Source organism: Alexandromys fortis, unplaced genomic scaffold, assembly GCF_014885135.2.
Source record: "Alexandromys fortis isolate MF-2015 unplaced genomic scaffold, M_Fortis_MF-2015_v1.1 scaffold_27, whole genome shotgun sequence".
NCBI classification, from domain to species: domain Eukaryota; kingdom Metazoa; phylum Chordata; class Mammalia; order Rodentia; family Cricetidae; genus Alexandromys; species Alexandromys fortis.
Genome location: NW_026067952.1, coordinates 9,331,025 through 9,354,002, shown reverse-complemented (window position 1 = coordinate 9,354,002; position 22,978 = coordinate 9,331,025). Strand labels below are relative to the sequence as shown.

Here is a 22,978-nt window from a genome sequence, read left to right as displayed (position 1 = left end):
GGAAGCTTTGAGGATTGCTCAATAGGTAAAGGTCCATCTGCCAAGCTTGCTGGCCTGAGTTCAAGCCTGGAAACCACACAGTGGAAGAAGTGACTCCTGCAAGCTGTCCTCTGATTGACATGGCTCACATGCATGCCCCATACCCCATAAAGAAGAGTGAGGAGAAAGCTCTCCCCTTCAGTGAATAAATCAGTCTCTCACTAGGAATTTTTTAAAGATTTATTTATGAGTGTGAGTGTTTTGCTCATGTGTGTGTCTGTGTACCATGTACAAGTCTGGTGTCTGTGGAGGTCAGAAAGGGGTGTTGGATCCCTTGGAACTGGAGTTCCGCATGGTTTTGAGCTACCAGTGAGTGCTGAGAATCAAACTTGGGCCTGGAGCACAGGTGTGTGAATGTGTGTGTGTGTGTGTGTGTGTGTGTGTGTGTGTGTGTGTAGGACCCGTGGGCGCAGAGGGGCTGTGCAGATAGTAGGCTAACTCTTAAGCTTAACTCTTAGAGCCCTCAGACAATGCCATCTGAAAACACGAAGAGTGAAATATAAAAAACAGTCAGCTACTTTCCTTCAATCCAATTTCTGAGCAGTTGTGTGATTGATCAATTTATACATCGATTGGCCTTCACCACCTCTGTGCTGCTGCCACCGCCTCCATTAGGGGTGGCTCAGTTCAACTTCTGGCTGGCAGGGTCCAGCAAGGTCACTGTAGCTGCTGGAGCAGGCGGAGCACGTTGCTGGCGTAGGGGTTCTGTTGTTCGGTGGCCCCCCGCAGCTGCACGGGGTGAAGGCTGGGGTGGGGGGCTGTGAACTGCTGCACAGGGCAGTACAGCTCTTGCAGGAGAAGCCAGGTGGAGTCGGGATCTACTTTCATCAGGTGGAGGAAGACGCTGTGGAGAGAGGATTGCATGAGCAGGGGAGGTGGGTGGGAGGAGGAAGGAAGGGCGGCTACAGCTCATCCCAGAGGCTGTTCACTCAACTCTGAGAAGGAACTGATTACAATATCAAGTCACTTCAAACAGTAGAGGGAACCTACTTTAGATCCTAAGACAGGGCCATCAGGATGGCTCCAGAGCCTATCAGAAATATAGGCGAATAGCTTCCGGTCCATTGACGTGGAGTGAAACAGTGATTAGTCCAAGGGGAGCAGTACTGACACAAACAAGTTCTTCAGTGTAAATACCATCAGCCTCAGTATTAGTGGACTCTACCACAGACTCAACTAGTGAAGAACTAAAATACTTAAAAGCCAAATTCCACTTGTAATGAGCATAGACAAGACTTTTCCTTGTTATCAGTCCCTGACCACCCAGGGTAACCAGCATTCAGTGTTTACACTGTGCAAGGTGATCACCATGTGCCCAGGTTGTAGAGACATGCTGACATTTCACAAAGGGACTATGTACTTACGGGGCCTGGAGCCAATTCCTCCTGTGTACCGAGGAACAACTATACAGATAAGAAGATAACCTCTTTCTTGCTAATTATTTCTAGGGACCTCTAGCATACTTTTGAGAGTTAAATGGGAATAAAATGATTGGTAAATAAAAATTAATTTCTGGTTTTTAATTTCATTAATCAGAAAAATTTGTGCCCCTGGGGGAGTTGGGCTTTATCCTGTGACACCAGTTTTGCTTTCTTCCTTGTGGGTGATAGACATGTCCTGGGGGGGGACTGTGTGTGCACCTGTGACTGTGTGAGTATGCATGCGTACATGTGTGTTAGCTTAGAACAATCTTGTTGATAACCTACACAGTGGTGCTGAAGAAGTGATTATACAATTCTAATTCGTTGTTTCCACTCCACTGCAGAAGAGATGGGGCCTGCGTGGGAGACAATTTTTGTTTAAAAACAAAAATATCTTTGATAATTAGAGTGGTGAGGGAAATGATAAAAAAACACCCCCCCCCAAAAAAAAAACAACCAAGGAAGCACATTTCTGTTTACACGTGACACTGTTGACAGTTTCCCTTGGTGCCAAAGACTGTTAGAATGCAAATGATTTCATTTGACTTTTTTTTCTACTTCAAGAACTGGAACAATTTCTTAAGCTGCAGCTGCTCTTCCTTCAAGGAATATTTTTATCTGAGCCACAGTCGCAGAAGGTGCTGAGGCCCAGCTCAGCCACAGTTCCGTTCTGCTTACAAGCTCAGAGCATAACGATGCTCATTCCTGAGACCCCTTTAGCGGGCTGAATGGGATGCTGTAATCACCCTCTGAGATCTCCAAATAAAACACTAACAGGGAAGCAAAGAAAGCATAAATAAAAACTTCACCTGTTTTTATTAAGCAGAACCAAACTCTTAGAAATCATTTTAGATGTCTAAAAGGGTATACACTCAAACAAGCAAGTTCCTCCTCCTGCCTCAGCCCCTGGAAGCAAAGCATCCTGCCTCCAGAGCCTGCTTCCACTTTCTCCCATGGATGATGGCAGGCAGTCTAGCCTCCCCATGGGTGTGTTCTGAGGGGAGGAGACAGGAGGGGTGAGGCAGGGGAGCACTCCTAGTGTCTAAAGAAAGCACTGTTTCAGAGACACACACAGAGAGAATCAGAGATGAGAAAGAGGGAGGAGGTAGAGATAGGGAACAGAAAGAGAGAGAGAAGGTGGAGGGAGAGAAGGGGAGAGGACGGGGATGGGGTGGGGAGCAAGAGCCCGAGGAATGATTACTACTACCGACTCCAGCAGTTATCACCGGCTATGGATAATGCTCAGACTGAAAAGGGCAAAACATCTGTCTTTTGTCTCACTCAACTCCACAGTGCCTTGGTGGGGCCCAAATCTCAGCCACAGGGTTCTAATTCTGTCTGTGATTTCAGGGACAGCGGAGTACAGTATATTTCACCACCTGCAAGCTTGAGGAGGGGGATGAACCCGTGCCATGAAGGCAGGTGGCTGGCAGGAGCAGCTGCGCTCCTGCTGGGCAGGAGGCATGCAGTCTGCTGAACCCTAAACACTGACAAATTCTTAACCTTGGCCCTGTTGGCTTTGCCACCGGGAGCTGAGCCTGAGGCCTGGCAGGTGGGGTCTGAGGGCTCCAGAGGCCTGGCTTTGATTCTCAACTCTGGAGCACTTTGCTTGGGGCCAATTCTTGCCCAGCCTTTCTGCATAATCAAGCCAGGAGACAAAGGCAAGGCCTCTCTTTGAGTGACCAGGGCAACTGCCTGGAACACGTCCTCAATCTAGCGCCAGACATGGCAGGATGGTTGTTGAACATGCCAAATGGCCAGTTCATCTCTTTTCAAACCCAAAGAGAAGGTGCACTATTTAACTCCCCGAACAAAAACTCCTTTCTCCTTCCCCCAGGCCCAAATTGGTGGCTCCGGGGAGCACAGTTATCAAGAGATTACCTGGTCCCCAGAGCACAGGAGGCACTCAGCTGTGCCTCTTGCCTCCACATGTCCTGAGGCAGGTGATTATCTCTCAATAACCTGTAGGGCCGTGTAGCTTAAATGATAACTTGACTTTAAAAAATTTAGAACTCGCCGTTAGGCAGTTTCTAAGCAACCTCTGTTTCCATGGCAAAGAAGCCTGGTGTTTATACTGATTTTTCACTTAAAATGCGGTTTTATTGAATTTCACTTCATGCAGGCAGCCATTTCCCTGCACTCCAGCCCTATCTATAGTTGACGGGTATCAGTGAGTACCTAATAAACTCCAGAGGCCAAACCAACAGAAGGAGAGCATTCCTTCAGGATCAGTGCTGGGCTACTCCAAAGAGCCAGCTGGGGTATGGTGGCCTGGGGGGCAAGAAGTGTGCTAATGGAATCTAGCTCGCAGAGTCAGGGCCTCATTCTTGTGGTTCAGACATTTACAGACACTATGCTAGGTTTCTGAGATGTTACAAAGGAGGCTGATGAAAGATATGGTTTTAGGACCCATCTCATCTTCTGGGTAAGGCAGGCATCATAGTGTAGTATGGCCAGGCCATCCTAGAGGCCCTCTGTGGGTGTAGCCAGGGAAGGATTCCTAAGGGGTACATACGGGCAGTGGCGACTCCAGGGGCAGACAGATAGTTCCGAGGTGCTGTCTGGCTTCCACGGGCCCCCACAACTCTGTAGCATGAGCACTGGATTATCTACCACTGCCACTACCACCGCCACCACTCCCCGCCCAACCCCAGTGGCAAAACCAAAAAGAGAACCCTGTGTTGTAGCAGCAGAGTATGTCTTTGCAAGCTCTGTCTAGACAGCATCCGCTCAAAGGCAGCTCTAGAACACTGTAAGCCAATCAGGGTCTGGAATTGCTAAATAAACTGTAACTGAAGTGCAAGGCTCCCAGCTCTCCGGGTGACAGGCTATTCTTTCTCTGTCAATTACTTGCTTGAGGGATCTGATGTTCCTTGTCTCTTTCTGGATTTATAAAATGCTCCCAGGAGCTGTCAGGGCAAATGCTAGAGGTAAAAAACTTGTGGCTTTGTGTCTGTTTGTTTATTTGGGGCATCTAAGGAAGTGGTTCTTAGGATAATGACACACCTCTTTCCACAGTGGTCTGAGCAAATGTAGCCGAAAGCACATCACTTACTGGGAAGCGGGCCTGGTCCCCTCACCGGCAGAACAGCTCCATACCCCTTTCTCTGGTCATCTCTTCCTCCATTACCCTGCGCATGCCAATACTGCAAATGAGGTTGTGTGCTGCCTTTTAAACAAATGGATGCCCAGGGTGTTGACTTGTCCCAGGCTGCAAGCAGTGGGCTATGTTTCCATACTTGGTAATTTACTCTAATGGGTCTTGGTTCATTGGTTAACCAGTATTTCAAGCTTGTCCTTTCTTGCTATTCAATTTAGCTATCTTCCTATGCACTGAGGCTGTTTTTTTTTTGTCTCTAAATGTTGGGAATGGGGGATTATGACTGGAAGCAACAATTTACTCTCCAAATACATGCTACCAATTACCTTTGCTGATACACTTACTTGTTAGACCTAGCTATATTTACCTGTTCAAAACCATTCACCCATCGATCGACCTCCAACACAGACTCCCATTAAAAATATTTAAATGCAGAGAGGACAGGAATTAAAACCATAAACACCAGTTGCAGCGTATGATGCTAACCATGCCCCTAAAATATCACAAGACAGAGTATCATAAATGTAGTAGAATGCTTCCACTGCTTCATGCATATTTAAAAGGACATGACACGGAGAGGCCCAATCTGTTAGAGACAATTCAAAAGGAAGTCAGAAACCTAGCAGGGTTTAAGTCTTACTGGGTGGGTTTTAAATGAAGCCCCTTCCATCTGGCTAGCTTTTCTACCTCCAGGCCCCAGGCTAAGGTCCCATGGCAGGGTTGCTTGCCATGGCTTCAAAGTAGCCTCTTGTCTCAACTCTGGCTAATATACTCAAAGGTCGCATGCAGTGTTCCTGCCCCTACAAGAAAGATGACACTTTTGTGACAATCTAAGTGTTTTTGCCCTATCCTACTCAAATTATTTTTCTGTGACCCATGCTTTGTCACTAAGCTAGCAGCTCCTGCTGATGGGTGCAATGAGAAGTCTTTCTTAGAAATGTATTTCTGGTGGGGTATGATGGCGCATGCCTTGGATCTTGGCACTTGGCCTCTGCTTGCACATGTACAGGCAAGCTTACCCCCTACTCCCCGATAAACACACTGGGTGCAAACTCCAGCAGGTTAGCAATCCCATGACACATCACAGCCTCGGGAAAATACTGGCAACACATGATTTAAGAAGTGCAGAGATCTCTGCCTTCATATCAGAAACCTAGTAACCTGCTTTGTCTGTAATCTGCATGGCAGATGTCTCTTATCTCTGACGCCATGAAATCATGCCTCTATGTGCACAGTGAACGGTTTCAGATCTGAGTGTATTTTTAGAACAATGGGCCTTGAAAAGAAAAGCAGCAGTGCCTGTCAAAGGATGGATAATAGGAAAGCTAACTACTTGGATCTGGATTTGTCAACTATTAATCAAATGTCAAAAGGAAAAATATGAGGAGTGCCCTCATCCTCATGCCGGGCGCAGCCCAGGGGGACACAGCTTTGAATCCAGGCCTCGGGCGAGCTGCCCACCCCATTCAGGGGACGAGCTGTTCATTTTGAGCTAGCTGAACTAGTGGATCACCTCAGTAGCTCCTGAGCTGTTCAAACAGACAGGCCTGTGGGTGGCGTAAAGAGGAGTCGGGCTCTGGTGGGGATGAAATGAAGGAGCCTGTGCTAGTCTGTGTTGTTCAGAGTTTGAAGGCACCAGCTGGTTCTTTGATGGGCTGGGATCCTACAGCTAGAAAGAGAGCTGGGAAGTCAGTCAATAAAGGAACCTTCAAACCTGCTCCTGACTTCCCCCACAAATGGAGATGGGGAGGGTGTCCCAATTAACACGGGGTAAAAAAAAAACCTTTTGAGGAGAAAGCCCTATTCAGATTTTAATAACAAGTAGATTTAGAAGGAAGGCTGCACCCAGGTGTATACGCACATGACAACATATTATTTGGTTAGTGCATACACACATGCACTTCCTACATATACACATGCATATAGAACCACACTTTGAAACACACGCACCGCAAGGGCAGAGGCCACCCGTCTTCTCTTTTCAGTACCCAGACCAGTGCTTGGCATACAGGAGTTTACCACGTAATCTTTAGAGTTGACTTTCTGACCACATTAAAAAAACAAACAAACAAACAAACAAACAAACAACAACAACAACAAAAAACACCTGTGAGGAAGACATCACCACCATCCACTCATACAGGGAGGAACTGAAAAGTAATAGATCCCATGCGGCCGCATAGCATAGGATATATGACCCAAACCTAGGTTTGTCCAACTGGTGCTACTTGCTCCCACACATGCCAGGTGAAGGAAGGTGAGTGAGTACTGTGTGCCTCCAGCACCCCCACTCTGACCCAGATCTGTGTAAGCGACAACAGCACCAGGACCTGTGTGGCAGAAGGTGCACTAGCTGGTGGCTACCTGTATTCCTAGCCAGGTCCTGGAGTTGGCAGGGGGCAGGAGCTGATAGAGACCAAGCAGCCTTGGAGCTTAGTTTTATCACAAAACTTATTGGGGATGGGACTTCATGCTTTAACAGTAGCTATTGTCTAGTTTTTATTTGTTTTTTTGGTCCAGAGTGAAGGTGCATATGATGTAAGACCTCGCTGTAGGACAGGGAGCCTCAGAGACTACTAGCAGGAGATCGGCCCATTGAGTGTACATATTCAAGGAAAAACCAAAATTGGGATGGAATCCTAAGAGTAGGGGAGTTGCTCTCCTCTGGAATTCTTCCCGGGTATGAAATGGCAAAGCCCAGTGGCCAGAAGGGCACAGAACTGCATGCTGGGAGATACACTAAAGGCTTCTAGACTACTTAGGAATTTACAACAGTTAAGCTTGCCTTTGCCTCTGGTTTAGTTGGGGCACAGCTGATCCAAGGCTTACTCCTACTGATGCTGCCTTCTTTATAGCCCTTGGTTTGATAGCTACTCTTCCCATACCCAGAATATGATTTACTTATTAGTCAGCCATTAATGTTGCTTAAATACATGGGATTTGAAGAAGCGTCCCCCCCATAACCAGTTAACAGTGACACCTTGTGGTAATAAGCAGCAAGGTTATCTCCTGACCTACCCCTCCCCCAAGTTGTAAGATTTATGCCCCCTCCTTACAAGGCATATTTGCCAGATAAAAGCATAAACTGGGATGGCATCTCCACTCTTAGCATTTACAGCCTTGGTTATATCAACCACCCCCCGATCAATTTCCATTTCCAGAGTTTACGACCTGGGTGTAAAACCTACCATGAAGGCTATATTTAATAAAACAAATTAAAAAAGCAAACAGAGGTTGGGACATTCTTTGGAGCCAGGAAAAACAAACAAGAGGAAGGAGAACTTAGCCATGATGTGGATAAAAGGAATGTGCACCAGTTGCCAGCTTTGCCACGTCATGACGACTCCGAGGCCCACAGAAGCACCTATTCTCTGGGAATGTGGTTTACCGTCTTGTAGAAGGCAGAGGGCTCAGAGCAGACAGAGGAGTAGGGTGAGGAGCTCCCCTGTTCTGAGGGGAGTCGGGCCATCTGCGGCCCTTCTGACTCCCCCCCCCCCCCGTTACTTCTAGAGCTTGTGCTGAGGTTTGTCTTTTGTACAACCTGCTACAAGCTCTCTAAACACGAGAGCGTTCCTGTCTCCCATGAGTGTGTGTTGTGTTACTCTGACAGCGGTGTCAGAGGTGGAGGGACAACTGGTAAAGAGGCTTCTGTGGTGGCTCAGGTCAGGGCTTATGGTGGTCTGACTATATTGGTACTTGGAATGGAAGAGGAGCAGTTTTCCAAGTGGGCGGGTAGACATTCTCTTAGTAAGGGATGAAGGGGTTAAGGAAAGAGAACTAAGGACAAAGGGGCTGGCCTGAGACCCCTACTCTCTCTTCACGACCACCTTGACTGCTTCATTGCAATCAGCCTCACCAGGGCCCTCCACATGATGGCTCAGGACACCAGGCCTGCCTATTGTCTTGGGAGACTCTTCCTGTTTAGAGAGCTCATTAATTTCAGAATTAAGATGCTAAATCGGACAATACTGACTCTTAGCCCCCAACCCCTTACAAAATAAGTTTGCAGATGAGGTGTGGGTGAAGCAATCAGCTTTGTACATCCTCTCCCTCCCACAAGGCAGACTTGGTCATCTGTCTCAACCCCCTGGTGGAAGGGAAGACACTGGAGCAAAGGGAGCCACAGTAAGTGATCCGGCTGCATTCTCCTCCTCCAGGCACCTTGAACACTAACTTAAGATTCAGCAAGGTCCAATTCTGGGTTTAATTACTTTCAGTGGCAGAAGAGAATTAGAAATGAAAAGATAAATGCATTGTGACTATTGGCTTGATGGCTCTAAACTTGAAGGATGGGATGCAGTGAATGTAGGAAAAGCAGACTGGGATGGGAAGCTGAAAATCAGATTTCTATAACTCAGAAGAATTTACTCCAAGATAAAGCCATCATGTCCTTGGGTTATACCTTAAGTCACAGCACAACCAGCTACAGCACGGCCCAGGGAGGATCCCTTTCATTCTGCGCTGGTTCTTAAGGAACAGGAACGCCTGAGGATAAGAAGCTCCTTGGGATGCTCCCCTATGCTCCAAAAACCATGACTGATTTTGGGTCTAAGAGATTTGACGGGACAGGGACAGAAGGAAAAAAAAGCTACCAAGGAAATCAAGAGCAAAGAATTGCAAAGACAATAAATCAATTCTAAAAGCTATTCCTCTCACTTGTAGGGAATGCAAGGTTTATAAGGGAGCATGCTGCTCTCCTCATTCCACATTCAGAGCAGCTTTCCCAGCTCCGAGGGGAATGAGGAGTCACCTGACTCCCTACCCAGCAAGGATGAGGAGGGCTAACTCTGGATACCTGGGGAGAAGGGGCTATGCCCACATTAAGTTGGCAGGCCAGGCAGCACTGGCAGCAGGTGTCCAGGGGCAGGCAGCTGCAGAGCACAGGCTATTCCCAGCAGGCAGGAGTGCTGAGGAAAGGAGGCCAGGGTGCACTCCAGGCCTCAAGTTAAGGATGCTGCTGTGCTCAGTTTTGTCTTATGAGAAAAAACACTTAGTCCTTGTGAAACCAAAATAGCTTGTGTTAGAGGCACAGTTATTTTCTAACAGGCATGGCCAAAACCCTGGGAAATGAGGCTCATGTAATTTTGGAATCAAAAGGTCTATCAAGTTGCTCTTTGGGTCAGCTTACTGCCAGAAGCAGCTGAGTGGTATGAACACGAGAAACAGGCACGCATCTGCCTGCACCCAGTTCTGCACAGATTCTTCTTCCACCTATGACTTTCTGTAGTTAGTCATGGCACACCTGGTGCTTTCCTTTGGCTTTGCTATGAGGAGTGAGCAGAGGCACAGAAAGTTGCTGGATCACTGATCACAGGAACAGAGTAGAGGCAGAAACCCTACAGCCAGGAGGGCTTGGGTTCCCTCCAGCACCCGACCTTTCTGCTTTGTGCCCCTCTGGAATTGTTGCTGACGCCGCAGCACCGGGAAAGGTCACGTGCAAAGAGAAAGCATCTAGTCAAAATATCATCCTTGGAGTTGGCACAGTTAAAGAAATCATCTTAACCTGGCAAGGAGAGAGAAAAGAGGGCAGAGATTGCCTCAACTCTGCTTGCCATTAGCAAATCATCTATAATTTAGAACAAACGTAAAGAGATGCGGGTGATGAAGCAGACGTACCTCCTGGCAGCCTCTTGTAATTTCACGGGCTGTTTGGTGCTGAGGTAAATCAAGCAGGCATCAGCCACTTTATTCAGGTCACCCTCACCTGCAGGGCAGAAAAACAAAACAAGCCTCAGGCTCTCAGACTGCACTGGGTACAAGCAATATCCAACACTGTCTTGGGACCTAAGATTAGCCATGCAAAGTTCCCTGAGCTCTTTACTCTGCCCAGCAAGCCAGGAATACCTTAAGGTAGAAGGAGAAATGGGGGGTCAGGGTAGACTGAAGGAGGTGTATAAGAGGGGAGGTGAGGGATGCAAGCGCCACTCGGCAGAGGACACAAAGCAGGGGCATCAAGTCATGTGCGGGCTCTAAGGCCAGGAGACCCATGTAGTACCTACCTAAGTCCAGACTCTCACAGAGGGGGCCCAGGCCCTGCAAGACAGCTAGTTGTAGCTTGAAGGCCAATGTGTGAGAATAAACTGGTCCAGCCCGGGCACTGATGGGGGCCTGGGTGATTAAGGAGCTGGCCAATTTTGGCAGGACATCTTTGCAGAACCGGCTCCGGAGAAAATCGCCGCATCTACTTCCAAGTGTCTGTAAAACCTGCAGAAACAGCCCCCAGTCTGGTGACTGCATATTGCTAAAGCATAAAGAGGGTTGGGACACGTTTGCTAATTCAATTCTATCTAGGACTCTATTTAGGAAAAAAAATGGAATTATTGCTGTTAATTCCTTGCCCATGGTTTGTGATTCTGACAGTTATGAATTCGGAGGTCTCTGCTTCCAAGGCATAGATTCTTCTATCCATAAATACAGATTACATGGAGAGTAATTCAGAGGGAGCTTGGGGTGGAGGAATAATATGATTAATACCTTGATTTCCTTTCCTTTTTTTGATAAGAGAGAGCGAGCACTTAAAGCAGTTCACATAGATCATCTCTGGAATCTTCCTAACATCCCTTGAGAAGACTTGGGCTTTTAACTCTCACTAGCTGAGCAAACATAAACTCTGAGGCTCATCAGCTGCCATGTGCAGGCATCAGGAAGATGGTGACCAGGCTATGGCCCCTGGCTAAGCCAAGGCTGGTCCCTGTGGCTGGAGCCATCTCTGCGTTCTGTCTGTTCAACTGCATAATCTCTCATGTACATCACCCTTTTTCTATCTTTCACAACAGGCAGTCTCTTTGCATGTGTCGTTTAAACTTTCTGTAGCAGAACATATTGAAATGTTTTGCTCTGCTGCACAAGACTGAGTGAACAGGAGGATAGGAATTTCTTTAAGAATCAGTAAGCAAGGCATAATGGGCTCACAGTGTCTGTCCAGTCTGCAGAGTAAGGTTCTCATCTCAAGGGCCCTTAGCTGTATCACATGACTTCAGGTAAAGCACTATTAATGTGTCTGCATGTGGAAAAAGCAGTCTTGCTTGCAGCACACACGTCTTAGTATGTTTTCATTTTTCTACACTGGCTGGCTCTCATTTCAAATAACCTATTAATTTTCATAAAGGGAAACAGTACATCTGAGTAAGATTTAATAATATTGCCTTCTCTCTCTGCCTTCCCCTTTCTCTCTACACACATACCTTCTCTCTCTTCTCCTTCCCTCTTAACACAAACACACACACACACACCATTTCATGCATTTTGCTTTGGTATTAACATTAACAATTATGTCCCTCAAATAAGCTGGTATTCTGGCTTAGTATCTATTAGAGAATCTTACAGAAAACCAGACTATCTCTGCCAGGCATACTGACTACATTTCCAGCTCCCATCTGCTACCCCTCCACATCTCTTCCCTCTGCTTCATCTTGCTCATCCACTTCTAATTTATGCTGTCTTGCATGGCAAACGTATCTCTGTAGGACGCCGTTAAGTGCTTTTTAGAACAAGGAAGGATATAAATAAATAAGTGAAAATTCATGCACTAAGCCAAACTAACCAGGGAGAATGATATCTCTATAGGGCTGTAGCTTATCAAAGGCCTTCACCAGAGTTCTATTTCATCCTTGACAACATTGTACCTAAATTACTCCTGAAAATGGGTGACTGTGGGCTTGGGCTAGGCGAAGTGGGCTGTCATCAGGTCTTTCATATGATTTACTGAGAATGTGCCTGACCTGGGTTCTACCTTTTACTAGCTGTAGAATTCCAAAGTATGTTATCATCGCTGACTTTGTTTCTTCCTTGGCCAAAAATGGAAGTAATAAGTGGCTTGCAGGTTACTATAACATGAACTTCCATGTGGACAATGCCAAGCCTTCTGCTTGGCACACAAGAGATGCTCAGTGAATACAGGTGACCTTTGATTTTATGAGATGACTCAGTTTTAAATTCTAAAAAAAGTGTCATTTAATCTTTTCTGTGCTTTTCTTATTTTTCTTTACTTTCTTTAAGGTCCATGTCCAGAGGTCAAATAAGGAGAAGTAATGCAGAAGACTGTGTCAGTACCTTGAAGGCCCTGAGGACTGCCAGGGGGTCATCACTTGTGAGTCGGTGCACGAGTGAAGGCCAGGCCCGATGAGCCAGGGGGAGGAGCTGGTTCTTATGGAACTGTAGAACCACCACACACAAACCCAGCACATCCAAGACCTGAAAGAAAAGACAGGACTTTAACAGGCAGTAGGGGCTTAAAACCAGATGCCTGGGACCAAGTCCCTGTTCAACAAAGTGAGCCCGAGAAATGCATTAAAATAGTAACAGAAACTTGATACACCTTTTAGTTCTAAAACAACATGAACCCAATTTCCTGGAGATTTGACTATTCCTGTTGACTTCAGTCCAGGCCAGGTATTACAGCCATACAAATACACAAGGAAAAAATATACTTCCTTGCCTTCATGGAGTTTAGAGTCAGCTGGCAAAGACCTTAGATACCATTCAATAGAGAAAAGATTAGCTATGGTGTCAAGAAAGACCGTAAAGTATGTAATACAAAGAGATGAAATCTCTAAAACAAGGTGTCTCTCAGGAATGGCTTCTAAAAGGAGGCACAAATGATGAGCAGGTACTAGTTCAGTGCACAGTGAGGGTCCCTACAGCTGGGCTACAAAGAAGTAACGAAGAAGACCCTGTGGCTGGGGTGGACCTTGGTGGCAGAGTGCTGCAGAGCTTGTGCCACTCCTGGGTTCCATCCCTAGTATCAAAACCAGAACAAAACAAAAGCCCAACAAACAAAAACCAAACCAAATCAAAGCAACAACTCAAAACTAAAAAGCCCCAGAGCTTGCTCTGCTTAAGAAATGAGAGCGAGATGGAGCTGGACCATAAAAGGTCATGTTAAGAATCTTTTATTTTGTGCTAAGTATACTGGGGCATTTCCAAGTGTTTTAGTAGGGAAATGACAGGATACATCCATGTTTTCTGAAGGTCATCCTAGTTGCTGAGTAAAGAAGGCATTTGAAGGGGATTGGAAAGAAGCGATGAGGCCCTTAGGAGCTCATAGCAAAGACGTGATCACATGATGTGGGCAGAACCACAAAAGGATTTGAACATGTTCTAGAAAGGATTTGAATCCTGTTTGACTTAAGCAGCACTGTGTGACTTCAACGGAGATACTCACAGTCAGGTGGAGGAAAAAAGCAGCAGTGCCACTGAAAGAAACAGGAAGCAGGGAGGAGGAGGAGGCTGAGAAGATGGTGGGTTCAAGTCTTGTTGCTATCAGGAGAGTCGGCAGGAAACTGAGGGCTATCCAATCTCACCAGAGAGGTTTGGGCTAGCCTAAACTGTACACTGATCTTTTAGTCTACTACTGAACACTGACAACTGGCATCAATTGTAGGTAGTGGTCAGTACAGCAGCCAACACAGGCTTTGCAAGAATGGGTACCCACAAAGAGTGCACAGGGTATGTGCTCTTGAGTCAGAAAGGCAGAATGAAGCTGGCCAATGGAGTCTTACCAGCTTTCTACAACCAGCTGACCCCACATCAAGGGCATAGAAAAGAGGAGGCCACATATCAGCAGGTGGAGAGAAAGCTTAGTGGGACAGAAAAGAGCAAGAGTGCAGCACCGATGGCTTTGGTGTCACTGTCTGGACAAGCTGCATTTTATCTCATGGATTCAAAAATGCCTATTTCCCCCCCCCCCCCCATACCTAGAAAGTTCTCTTTGCTTTGTCCCTTTGCATAGCCAGTTCTTTAACCTTTAGAAATGTTGTCACCTCAGAGGCCCGCTTAGCTGGCTAGTTGGAATCAGAAAGCAAGCTCTGCTTCATGGATGGATTACCCTTCTCTATCATGGTGCCTGTTCATTATCTCGCTACAACCTCCCAAACTTGGATATATGTGTGTATTGCCCTTTCCCCACAATAAACAGAGAGATCAAGGGGAAAAGGGCTCTTTTTTCTTTGTGCCACTGTCTTCCGTAAGTCCTGCATGAGGGCCGAGGGAGGGAGGGAATGAATGAGTGTCTACACCATACGTCAGGCTCCCGTATTTTTATATGAGCAATACTGTGAGGGTGACATCCTTGTCCCCTCTTTCCTCATGATGATGCAAAGGTTCAAAATTCAAGGTCACATGGCTAGTAAAGGACAGAGGCATCATCTTAACTCAACTATGTGGATCTTACACTGACAGGCTTCTAAAAGATTTAGTATTTGTATGATGTGTCTGTGTGTACATCTGTGTACCAGAGTATGTGTACCACAGAACGAATGTAGAAGTTCTGGGAGTTGGTTCTAATGTGTGGCAAGCAGTTTTGCCTGCTGAGCCATCTTGCTAGCCCAATTGACACTCTTTTTTTTTTTTTTTTTTTTTTTTTTTTTATCCAAGACAAGGTTTCACTGTGCAGCCCTGGCTGTCCTGGAGCTCACTTTGTAGACTAGGCTATCCTGGAACTCACGTAGATCTGCCTGCCTCTGCCTCCCAAGTGCTGGGATTAAAGGTGTGCACAACCATGGCAGGCACCAGCTGATACTCTTAGTTACTGCAGTGTGTACACAGGTGCCAGGAAGATGAAGAGTATTTAGAAGGTTGACAAATAGTTTCTAGGCACTCAAACTGAAGCTTTGTGTATCACATGTACTCCTGCCCCCAATGCTTGTCGAATGTGTAATGGGCAGATGTCTCAGGAAGACTGAAAAAACTCCATAACGCAGACCCTGACCCTGAGGTAACTTGCAGATCAGGGTTTCCATCCTTTAACAAGGCTACCGAGCAACTAAAGCAGTTGTTCTCCCTCCTCGAGGTGTGGAGAAGCGATGCTTTTCTTGGGCTTAAGAACTTTTTGGAGTGATTATGAGATTTCTCTCTCGCAATGGTCCTTTGACAGAGTTACTCATGTGGCTCAGTCCTTGGGATCAGGGCTTGTTTGGGAGCTGCTGACATAAGAGGAAGTCAAATTACAGAAAGTGTTAGTTTTTTCTATGATGAAAATAGAAACAAAAACAAAGATAAGTGCTCAGAAGAACAACTGCCTTAAAATATTAAAAGTGGCATCCTGTATTATGTCAGCACAGAAATGGTCACCATTCAAAGCACATAGTATTCCTTGCCTTGGAGACTCAGTGAACCTGTCAGGCTTTGTGGTTTTCAAGGTAGGGGACTCAGCTCCCTCTTGGTATCTGGGCTGACACAGAAAGATGTTAAAACTGCTGTCCCACAGAAAGACCCCTTTTGATGCTTCTTTCTCATGGACATCACACATGGGCCAGGAGAGGAGGAAATCTGCTTGTTTATCCAGTTACCACTGACTACAACACATCTCAAGACCTGCTGCTCTATGAATGAAGAAAAGGGCCACACCGACCTTCAGGCGGATTTTCAGATTTTTATCTGATGATAAGTGGATGCAGCGCTCCATCACATCCTTGGCTATCTGGATGTGTACTGGCAGTGGTGGCTCCACATCTGGAAGGGTGTCATTCTCATCCACTTTTGGGGGAGATGATTGTTCCTCTGAAAGAACAGAATTAGTGACAATGCTTTAGAAAAATCCAGCTTGACAGCTAGCTTTAGACTCCAGAATAGGACTGTGGTGGTTTGAAAGAAAATGACCCCATAGGGCTCATAGGGAGTGGCACTATTAGTGGGTGTGGCTTTGTTGGAGTAGGTATAGTTTTATAGTGTGTCACTAGTGGCAGGCTTTGAGGGCTCAGATGCTTAAGTTAAGCCCAGTGTAATTCTTTTTCTGCTGCCTGTCAATCCAGATGTAGAACTAACTCTCAGCTCATTTTCCAGCACTGTGTCTGCCTGCATGCTGCCATGCTTCCCACCATGATGATAATAGACTAACCTCTGAACTGTAAGCCAAACCCAACTAAATGTTTTTCTTTATAATATCTGCCGTGGTCAAGGCATCTCTTCACAGCAATAGAACCCTAAGTGAGACAAGGACTTAGATGAAAATATGTAAAGATGCATCATAAGGAATTTACATCAAACTGAACAAGTCAAGACGTTCACTAGGAGTGGTGGTGCGTGCCTTTAACCCTAATGCTCATGAGGCAGAGGCACATGGATATCAGAGTCTGAGGTCAGCCAAGGTTACACAGTGAGTGGTACCCCACTTCCCTTCCTACCCTGTCACCCCACATCTGCAGATACAGCACAGGCTCTATAATATGTTTTTGCATGAGAGGAAGAATAACAATGTACTGGGAGGGGTAGGCCATGGAATGATAGACGACTTAAAACTTTTTTAGGGCACAGTTCTAATTTGGAGCCCCAGGTTGGGTAGTGCCCTGGGTGGCCTTTTCTCTGTTGTCTCCTTTCCTTTTTGATTCATCCCTTGACCACAGAGAGCCAAAGCTGATCATCTCTACTAGGCTTGTAAGATGTTTAGATGACCAACACCAAAACCTTATTATCTTCGTTTGAGATTTGAAGTTCTAGGGCAGCCTGGTGCAATGCTCAGATGTAGGGCTTGGACTAGGGAGACTCCACAACCTGTTAATACCTCCTTTCACTGTGCATCACCTCGCCTGCACCACAGGGATAAGGCCTATCTTCTGCCATATGGAGAGGGAGTAAAGAGGATGTCACAGCTCTCAGCTCTCCCTGCCTAGTACTGCTTGAGAAGATGGTGATGGAAACTGAACAACAGGACTTGCCAGCTGTCTGAGCCCCAGGCCTCATCCCTGTCCTGCAGGAATTTCCTGTCTACAGGCCCACCTTGTTCCACTGTTCTATTACCAGCTGTGAGTGAGCATTTCCACTGAGCTGAGCACTGCTCCCCTTAACTTTTTCTGGGTTCAGATTCCTCTGTTGGAAAACCTGAACCTTATAATAGAGAGTACACTAGTCTCTGCTAGATGCTGAGAGGATGAAGGGAGATGCATTTGTGGAATATTTGGCTTTCTCAGAGAAAGGGACCTTGACTGTATAAGCTGCCTTTACATAGTTAAACAGAACATTCACGCCAAACCTGTATTAGGACAAACAATCTTACAAAGTCAAGGAAGTCGAATACCCATAAAAAATGCTAATTGCAAAAGTAACAGAGCTAGACTGCTTCTCCTCAGAGGAGGATCTGTTGTTTGAATCTGCATGTTGTGGAGTGCTTTTCAGGAATGTGAGCTTCTGATTTTGGAGGAAGGTTTGATTCATGCCATCTGATCCTAGCAGCTATCAAACAGAAGCAGATCTTTGTGTGTTTGTGTATATCCATGTGGATGGGTGGGTGCGTGCATGTGTGCGTGCTTGGAAAGGCTAGAAGTCAAACTTGTGTTTTGTTCAAGTTATCCACCTTGTTTTTCCAAACCTGGTAGAAACTGGTCTGGAGCTCACTGAGTAGGCTAGGCTAGCTGGCCTGAGAGCTTGTGGACCTGCCTATCTTCACAGCCTGAGTACTGAGATTACAAGCCCATGCTACCATGTCAGGCTTCTTAGGTGACTTCTGAGGATCAAACTTGAATCCTTATGCTTGCACAGCAAGCACTTTTTTTGACTGCATTACCTCACCAGAACCAGAAGACCTTAATCACAGAAGAGCAGATTTATTGTTGGGTTTGGATCTTGGACTAGAGTGGCAGCCTTGATCAAAAAGGCCAACTCACATCCCTCTTCAGAGATGTAGGACTGGGTGGAGTGTGATTCACAGGAAGGTTCGGGCTGGCTCAGCAGAGAAACAGAAGAAAAAGCCTGAAGGTTATAACCAGAGCGCTGGTTGTGGGAAAGAGTTTGGACCTGTACTGCTTGCCACTGCTCACAAGGAATCTGTTGCATTCATGGCCGTGAGCTATACTTTCCTGTTATCCTGGACGTTTTGGCTCCAGCTCACCAGAATAAGAGCACAGATGGGAAAAATGAAAAAGAAAAAAGAAATCTGCTCACTTCAACCTAACAAACTAATTTGGGACTCAGTTCGATTTAGGATAGTTCTGGGACCACCAAGCTCATTATGACTTGGCATTTTATATTTGCAGAGGCGATTCTAATAATTTATTAATCCTTCCATGACCTAAAGCTCCAGATTGAGTTTGTGAATAAAACAAGAGGCCAGAGCTGCTACTGGCTTGAACTCTCTTTTTCCTCTATCATATATATGTAAGAAAAACACCGCAATCGTTCCCTACCAATAAAGGAGTAGATGAAGTCCATGAATAGACAATGGGCCCAAGAAAGAAAAAAATGATAGGAAGAAGCATAAAGAAACACATCCAACTTGGGCATTAATCAAAGACATGCAAAGTAAAATAATGAGCCATTATTAACTTGCTAACACTGGCAAGTGAAGCAGGCAATCACCACTGCTGGGAAGGTGCAGACTGTTAAGACTGTCTGGAAGGCAATCTGGTCAGCACTAGCTGATGCTCTTATCTTGGATGTAGAAACCCTACTTGTGAGATGTGTAGTGATATTTCATCTGTATTTTCATAAGTAAAAGCTTGCCCAAAGATCAGAGAGTAAAACAGCTGCCCTGGTCAGCCTTACAGACTAGGCAGTGGTGACACACACCTTTAATCCCAGTAGCCACACTAGTTTGCCACAGAAACCAGGCGGTAGTGGTACATGCCTTTAACCCTAGCACTAGAGAGGAATATAAGACAGGAAGAGACAGTTCTCAGACACAGTCTCATTCTGAGATTCCAGGATTGTAATTTCAGACTGAGGTAGAGGTAAGAGCCAGGGGCTGGATGTTGTATTGTTTTACCCTCAATCTGAAACCCAATTATCTGTCTCTGGGTTTTTATTTCTTGTGCTACAGATATGCAAGTACGAAAAAAAGGTCACACACAGAGAATTATCCCTTGGCTCACTGTATCACAGCAAGGCTGCAGGCAACATTAACTTCACATGGGGGATGCACACTTGGTAGCTGCCACCCAAACGATGACTCTGAAAACTTGGAGTGTCCTTTATGACTAAACACGAAGGATATGGGACATTTAGACGTTGGAGCCAGAGGCACTAGGTACAGTCCAGTGGTAGTGAGTCCCAGTACAATCCTCATCAGCACAAACAAAACTACGGCTGCTACCATGTAAATAGTTTTTTTTTTTTTTAAATAAAAGGAATGGGAAAAGTTTACTCACATACACACACACAAACACACACACACACACACACACGAACAGCTGTGAGCATAGTGAGGTTTAGGGCAACTTTTCCACTTTCTGGAATGACATTTTATTGTTTTCACAATGATTGGTTCAAAAAGGAGCTAGTGAAACCAAACAGCAATTACCTTCCTCAGTTTCAAGGTCAGAAACATTCCCCTCTGCTATGTCCTTCTCTTTGAGGTAGTTCAGCACAAACTGCTCGATGTCCTCTGCTGTGGCACTAGCCTGGTGAGCTGCTGGCATTTGCCTTCCTTCCTCTTCTAAACTGCACGGCTGGAGCTGCCCAGTAGAACCTGCATCTGGGAACCAGCGGGCTGCAAGAAAATGTTATCATGACTCGTGATTAGTGACAGGCACCAGCACTGCAACCCCACCTTCTACCACGTCAGTCGGCTGCCTCCTAACTTGTCGTCGACTTCCAGTGGCTCCAGTACACAAGGTATTTTCCTGCCTCAGATCTCTTATACATGCTGCTGCTCTTGAATGTCCAGAATACTTTTCTCCTGTTTTACATCTGTCTAATTCCAAATCACTGCACATTTCAGAGCAATCAGAACATTCCCAGGAAAGCTGTCCCTTACACAGCACAAAGCTCTTTCCCTTTGTATTTTGTAACTGTATTTATTTTTCGTGTAGTTTGGTATGTGAGTCTTCACCATGGAACTCCTGACTCTAACATGCCACAGCACAGGGTTGGAACTCAAACATATGCAGTGTGTTTGAGGACAAACACAAGTGACGCAACTCCAAGGACAGGATACGCTCCTCGTTCGATGGGCTCTGCAGTACTGGGAGAATGGGCAGCCTTACATGGGTTTCTTAACAGAAAATGCTCCAGTGCCTCTGACATGTCACCACAGAATAAACCTTAAACCACTCCAGTGGTTTCCAACTGTGCCCTGAGGAGCCTTAGGCCTCTGCAGCAATCACAAAGGGGAAACCAGGAAGTCAGGGTGAGTGTGGGGTGTCTACCAGGGTCTAAATTCCTTACTTAACTACAGCAGTTCTAATTTCAGTCATTTCTAGGTATTGAGACCCTTCAAAGTCTTTAATTCCAAAAGGTTCTGAATACTTAAAGAATAAAGCGATAACTTCCCCAACCCCACAGCCTCTTGGCTGGTGCCCTCCCTCCCTTCTGCCAACAGCAGGAGAAAGACCGTCACTTTAGCACCTGCTAGTCTCCTTTTCAATAAGGAGCAACTGCCAGAGCCAGAGAGCAGAAGGGAGGTGGCCTGCTCGGCACCTGGGAGTATCAGGGAACAAATGACTGAGACGACAGTTTCCTGGCTGCTATCTGGAGGCTCCTACATGTGGAGTTAAGCATCCTTTCTAAATTAAACTGAATTTTGAGACAAGGCAGAGATCTGCCTGCCCCTGCCTCCTGAGTGCTAGGAGCAAAGGCGTGTGTTCCACACGCAGCTAAGCATGCCATTTCTTCAGCGCCCCATTCCCAGGTACATATCAGACTCTGGGTGCACTCTCAGGCGCTGGACCCCAAATGGGTAAAGCCTAGCCCCAGCATTATAACTGCAGGGAGTTCACACACTGCAGATTATTTTTACATTCAAAGCTAGTGTCAGACTGGAAAATGTCTTTGCTCACAAATGGGCTTTAAACGTATGAAAAGAAGCTCAACCTCACTCTTAATGCAAATTACAACTATAATAAGGTGCAATTTTTCTCCTATTGGATTAGCAAAGATCAAAGGCTCAGTAATAAGACAGTATGGGTGAGGGTGTGGCAAAATTGGCACTTTTACATTGCTGATGGAGCTTAAATTGGTACAACCTCTTAGGAGAGCAATTTGATACTCTCAATCAAAAATTTAAATGTAAAACTCTTTGAACAAGCATTTCTTTTAGGAATTTATGCTACTGATAATATTGAAGGCAAAAGATAGAGAAACATTCTTTTTTTTAATGTCAAGCAAGAAAGGTCTGGCTAAAGTCAGTGTCGTGACTCAGTGGGATGTGATGCAGCCATAAGAGCAACACAGCCCTGTACACCTCGCAGCCTCCTCCTCCTTCCAGTATCAGCCTTAGCTGAATTTCCCAGGAGGCCTTTCCTGACGGTGCAACCTCAAGTAGCCTATCCCTGCTCCTCCCTAGCACGAGGCTTTTGTGTCCTTCAAAGTGCTTATCAGCAGTTTAAGTCTCTCAGTAGCAGGGAAGCTGCCTGTGTGATCTTGCTCACTGCTTTACCCTCACTACTTGATGTAGCATCTGACATACAGCAGCATTCTTTATGAGTAAAGAAAGAGCATCCGCACAGTACGTGAGTGGTCATGAATGAATGAGTGAACAATGAAGTGTCGCCCCAGAGAAGAGCATGGTCCCTGTCCCAGTCACCTCTCCTGAGAAAGTTTTTCACAGGATCTTGGCCTTTTCACCTGACAGAATGAGGCCAAGGACCTTTTCCTCTGCCTCAGAGGGTATGGGCAGCACTGGAGATATGCTCTTTGGATAAAAGCACCAGGATAGAGCTCACTGTTTTTCATTCAATGATTAACTGTTCACTTGAGGGATTTATTTATTTATTAGACATGGTCTTGCTATGTACATCAGACTGGCCTTGAACTCATGATCCTTCTGCTTGAGTGTCCTGGCAGCTGGGATTACAGGTATAATCCTACCAAGGCTGGCTTTTGTTCTTGGTAGAAAATCATGCCATGCTAAAGGTGGCTAACATCCCTAGAAAGCACCCAGCAGGATCAAAATATAAATGAGACAATTAAGTCAACTGGTACAATTAAAAGGACGGGCTGGAGAGATGGCTCAGTGGTTAAGAACACTGGCTGCTTTCAGGGGAACTGGGTTCAATTTTTAGCACCCACACGGCAGCTCACAGATACCTGTAATCCCAGTTCCAGGGGATCTGACTCCCTTTTCTGGCCTCTAGGGGCACTACATGCATGTGGTGCACAGACACACATGCAGGTACAACAGTCATACACTTAAATAAATCTTTTTTTTTTTACTTTAAAAAAAAGGTTAAAAAGAAGAACAAGGGGCTAGAGAGATGGTACAACAGTTAAGAACACTGGTTGCTCTTCCAGTAGGCCCAGTTCTAATTCCCAGTACCCATATGGTGGCTCACACCAACTATAACTCTGGTTCTGGGAGATATAGTGCCTTCTTCTGGCCTCTGTAGGCACTAAACACACACATGTAGTCATATACACGTATACAGGCAAACACTCAAACACATAAAATAATAAATGTTTTTAAGCTTCCAGATTACTGCTGTCTAGTAAGGTCCATGTATTCTAAAATACGAAACAAAATTAAAATTTCAATTCCTTGCTGAACATAATG

The 22,978-nt window shown here is 45.8% G+C and overlaps 1 protein-coding gene across 2 annotated transcripts in view; it reads right to left on the bottom strand.

Annotated features, from left to right (window-relative positions):
• Positions 1–201: 201 nt before the first annotated feature.
• The window catches only part of Tti1 (TELO2 interacting protein 1), a 45,211-nt gene continuing 22,434 nt past the window's right edge, over positions 202–22,978 (bottom strand). For both annotated transcript variants that reach the window (XM_050150766.1, XM_050150767.1), the window contains 6 exons: positions 19,790–19,978; positions 15,911–16,059; positions 12,613–12,753; positions 10,560–10,764; positions 10,177–10,264; positions 202–883 (listed from right to left, as the gene is read on the bottom strand). In XM_050150766.1, the coding sequence (XP_050006723.1) occupies positions 697–883; positions 10,177–10,264; positions 10,560–10,764; positions 12,613–12,753; positions 15,911–16,059; positions 19,790–19,978 (959 nt within the window). In that variant the 3' untranslated portion in view covers positions 202–696. The remainder of the gene's footprint in view (positions 884–10,176; positions 10,265–10,559; positions 10,765–12,612; positions 12,754–15,910; positions 16,060–19,789; positions 19,979–22,978) is intronic.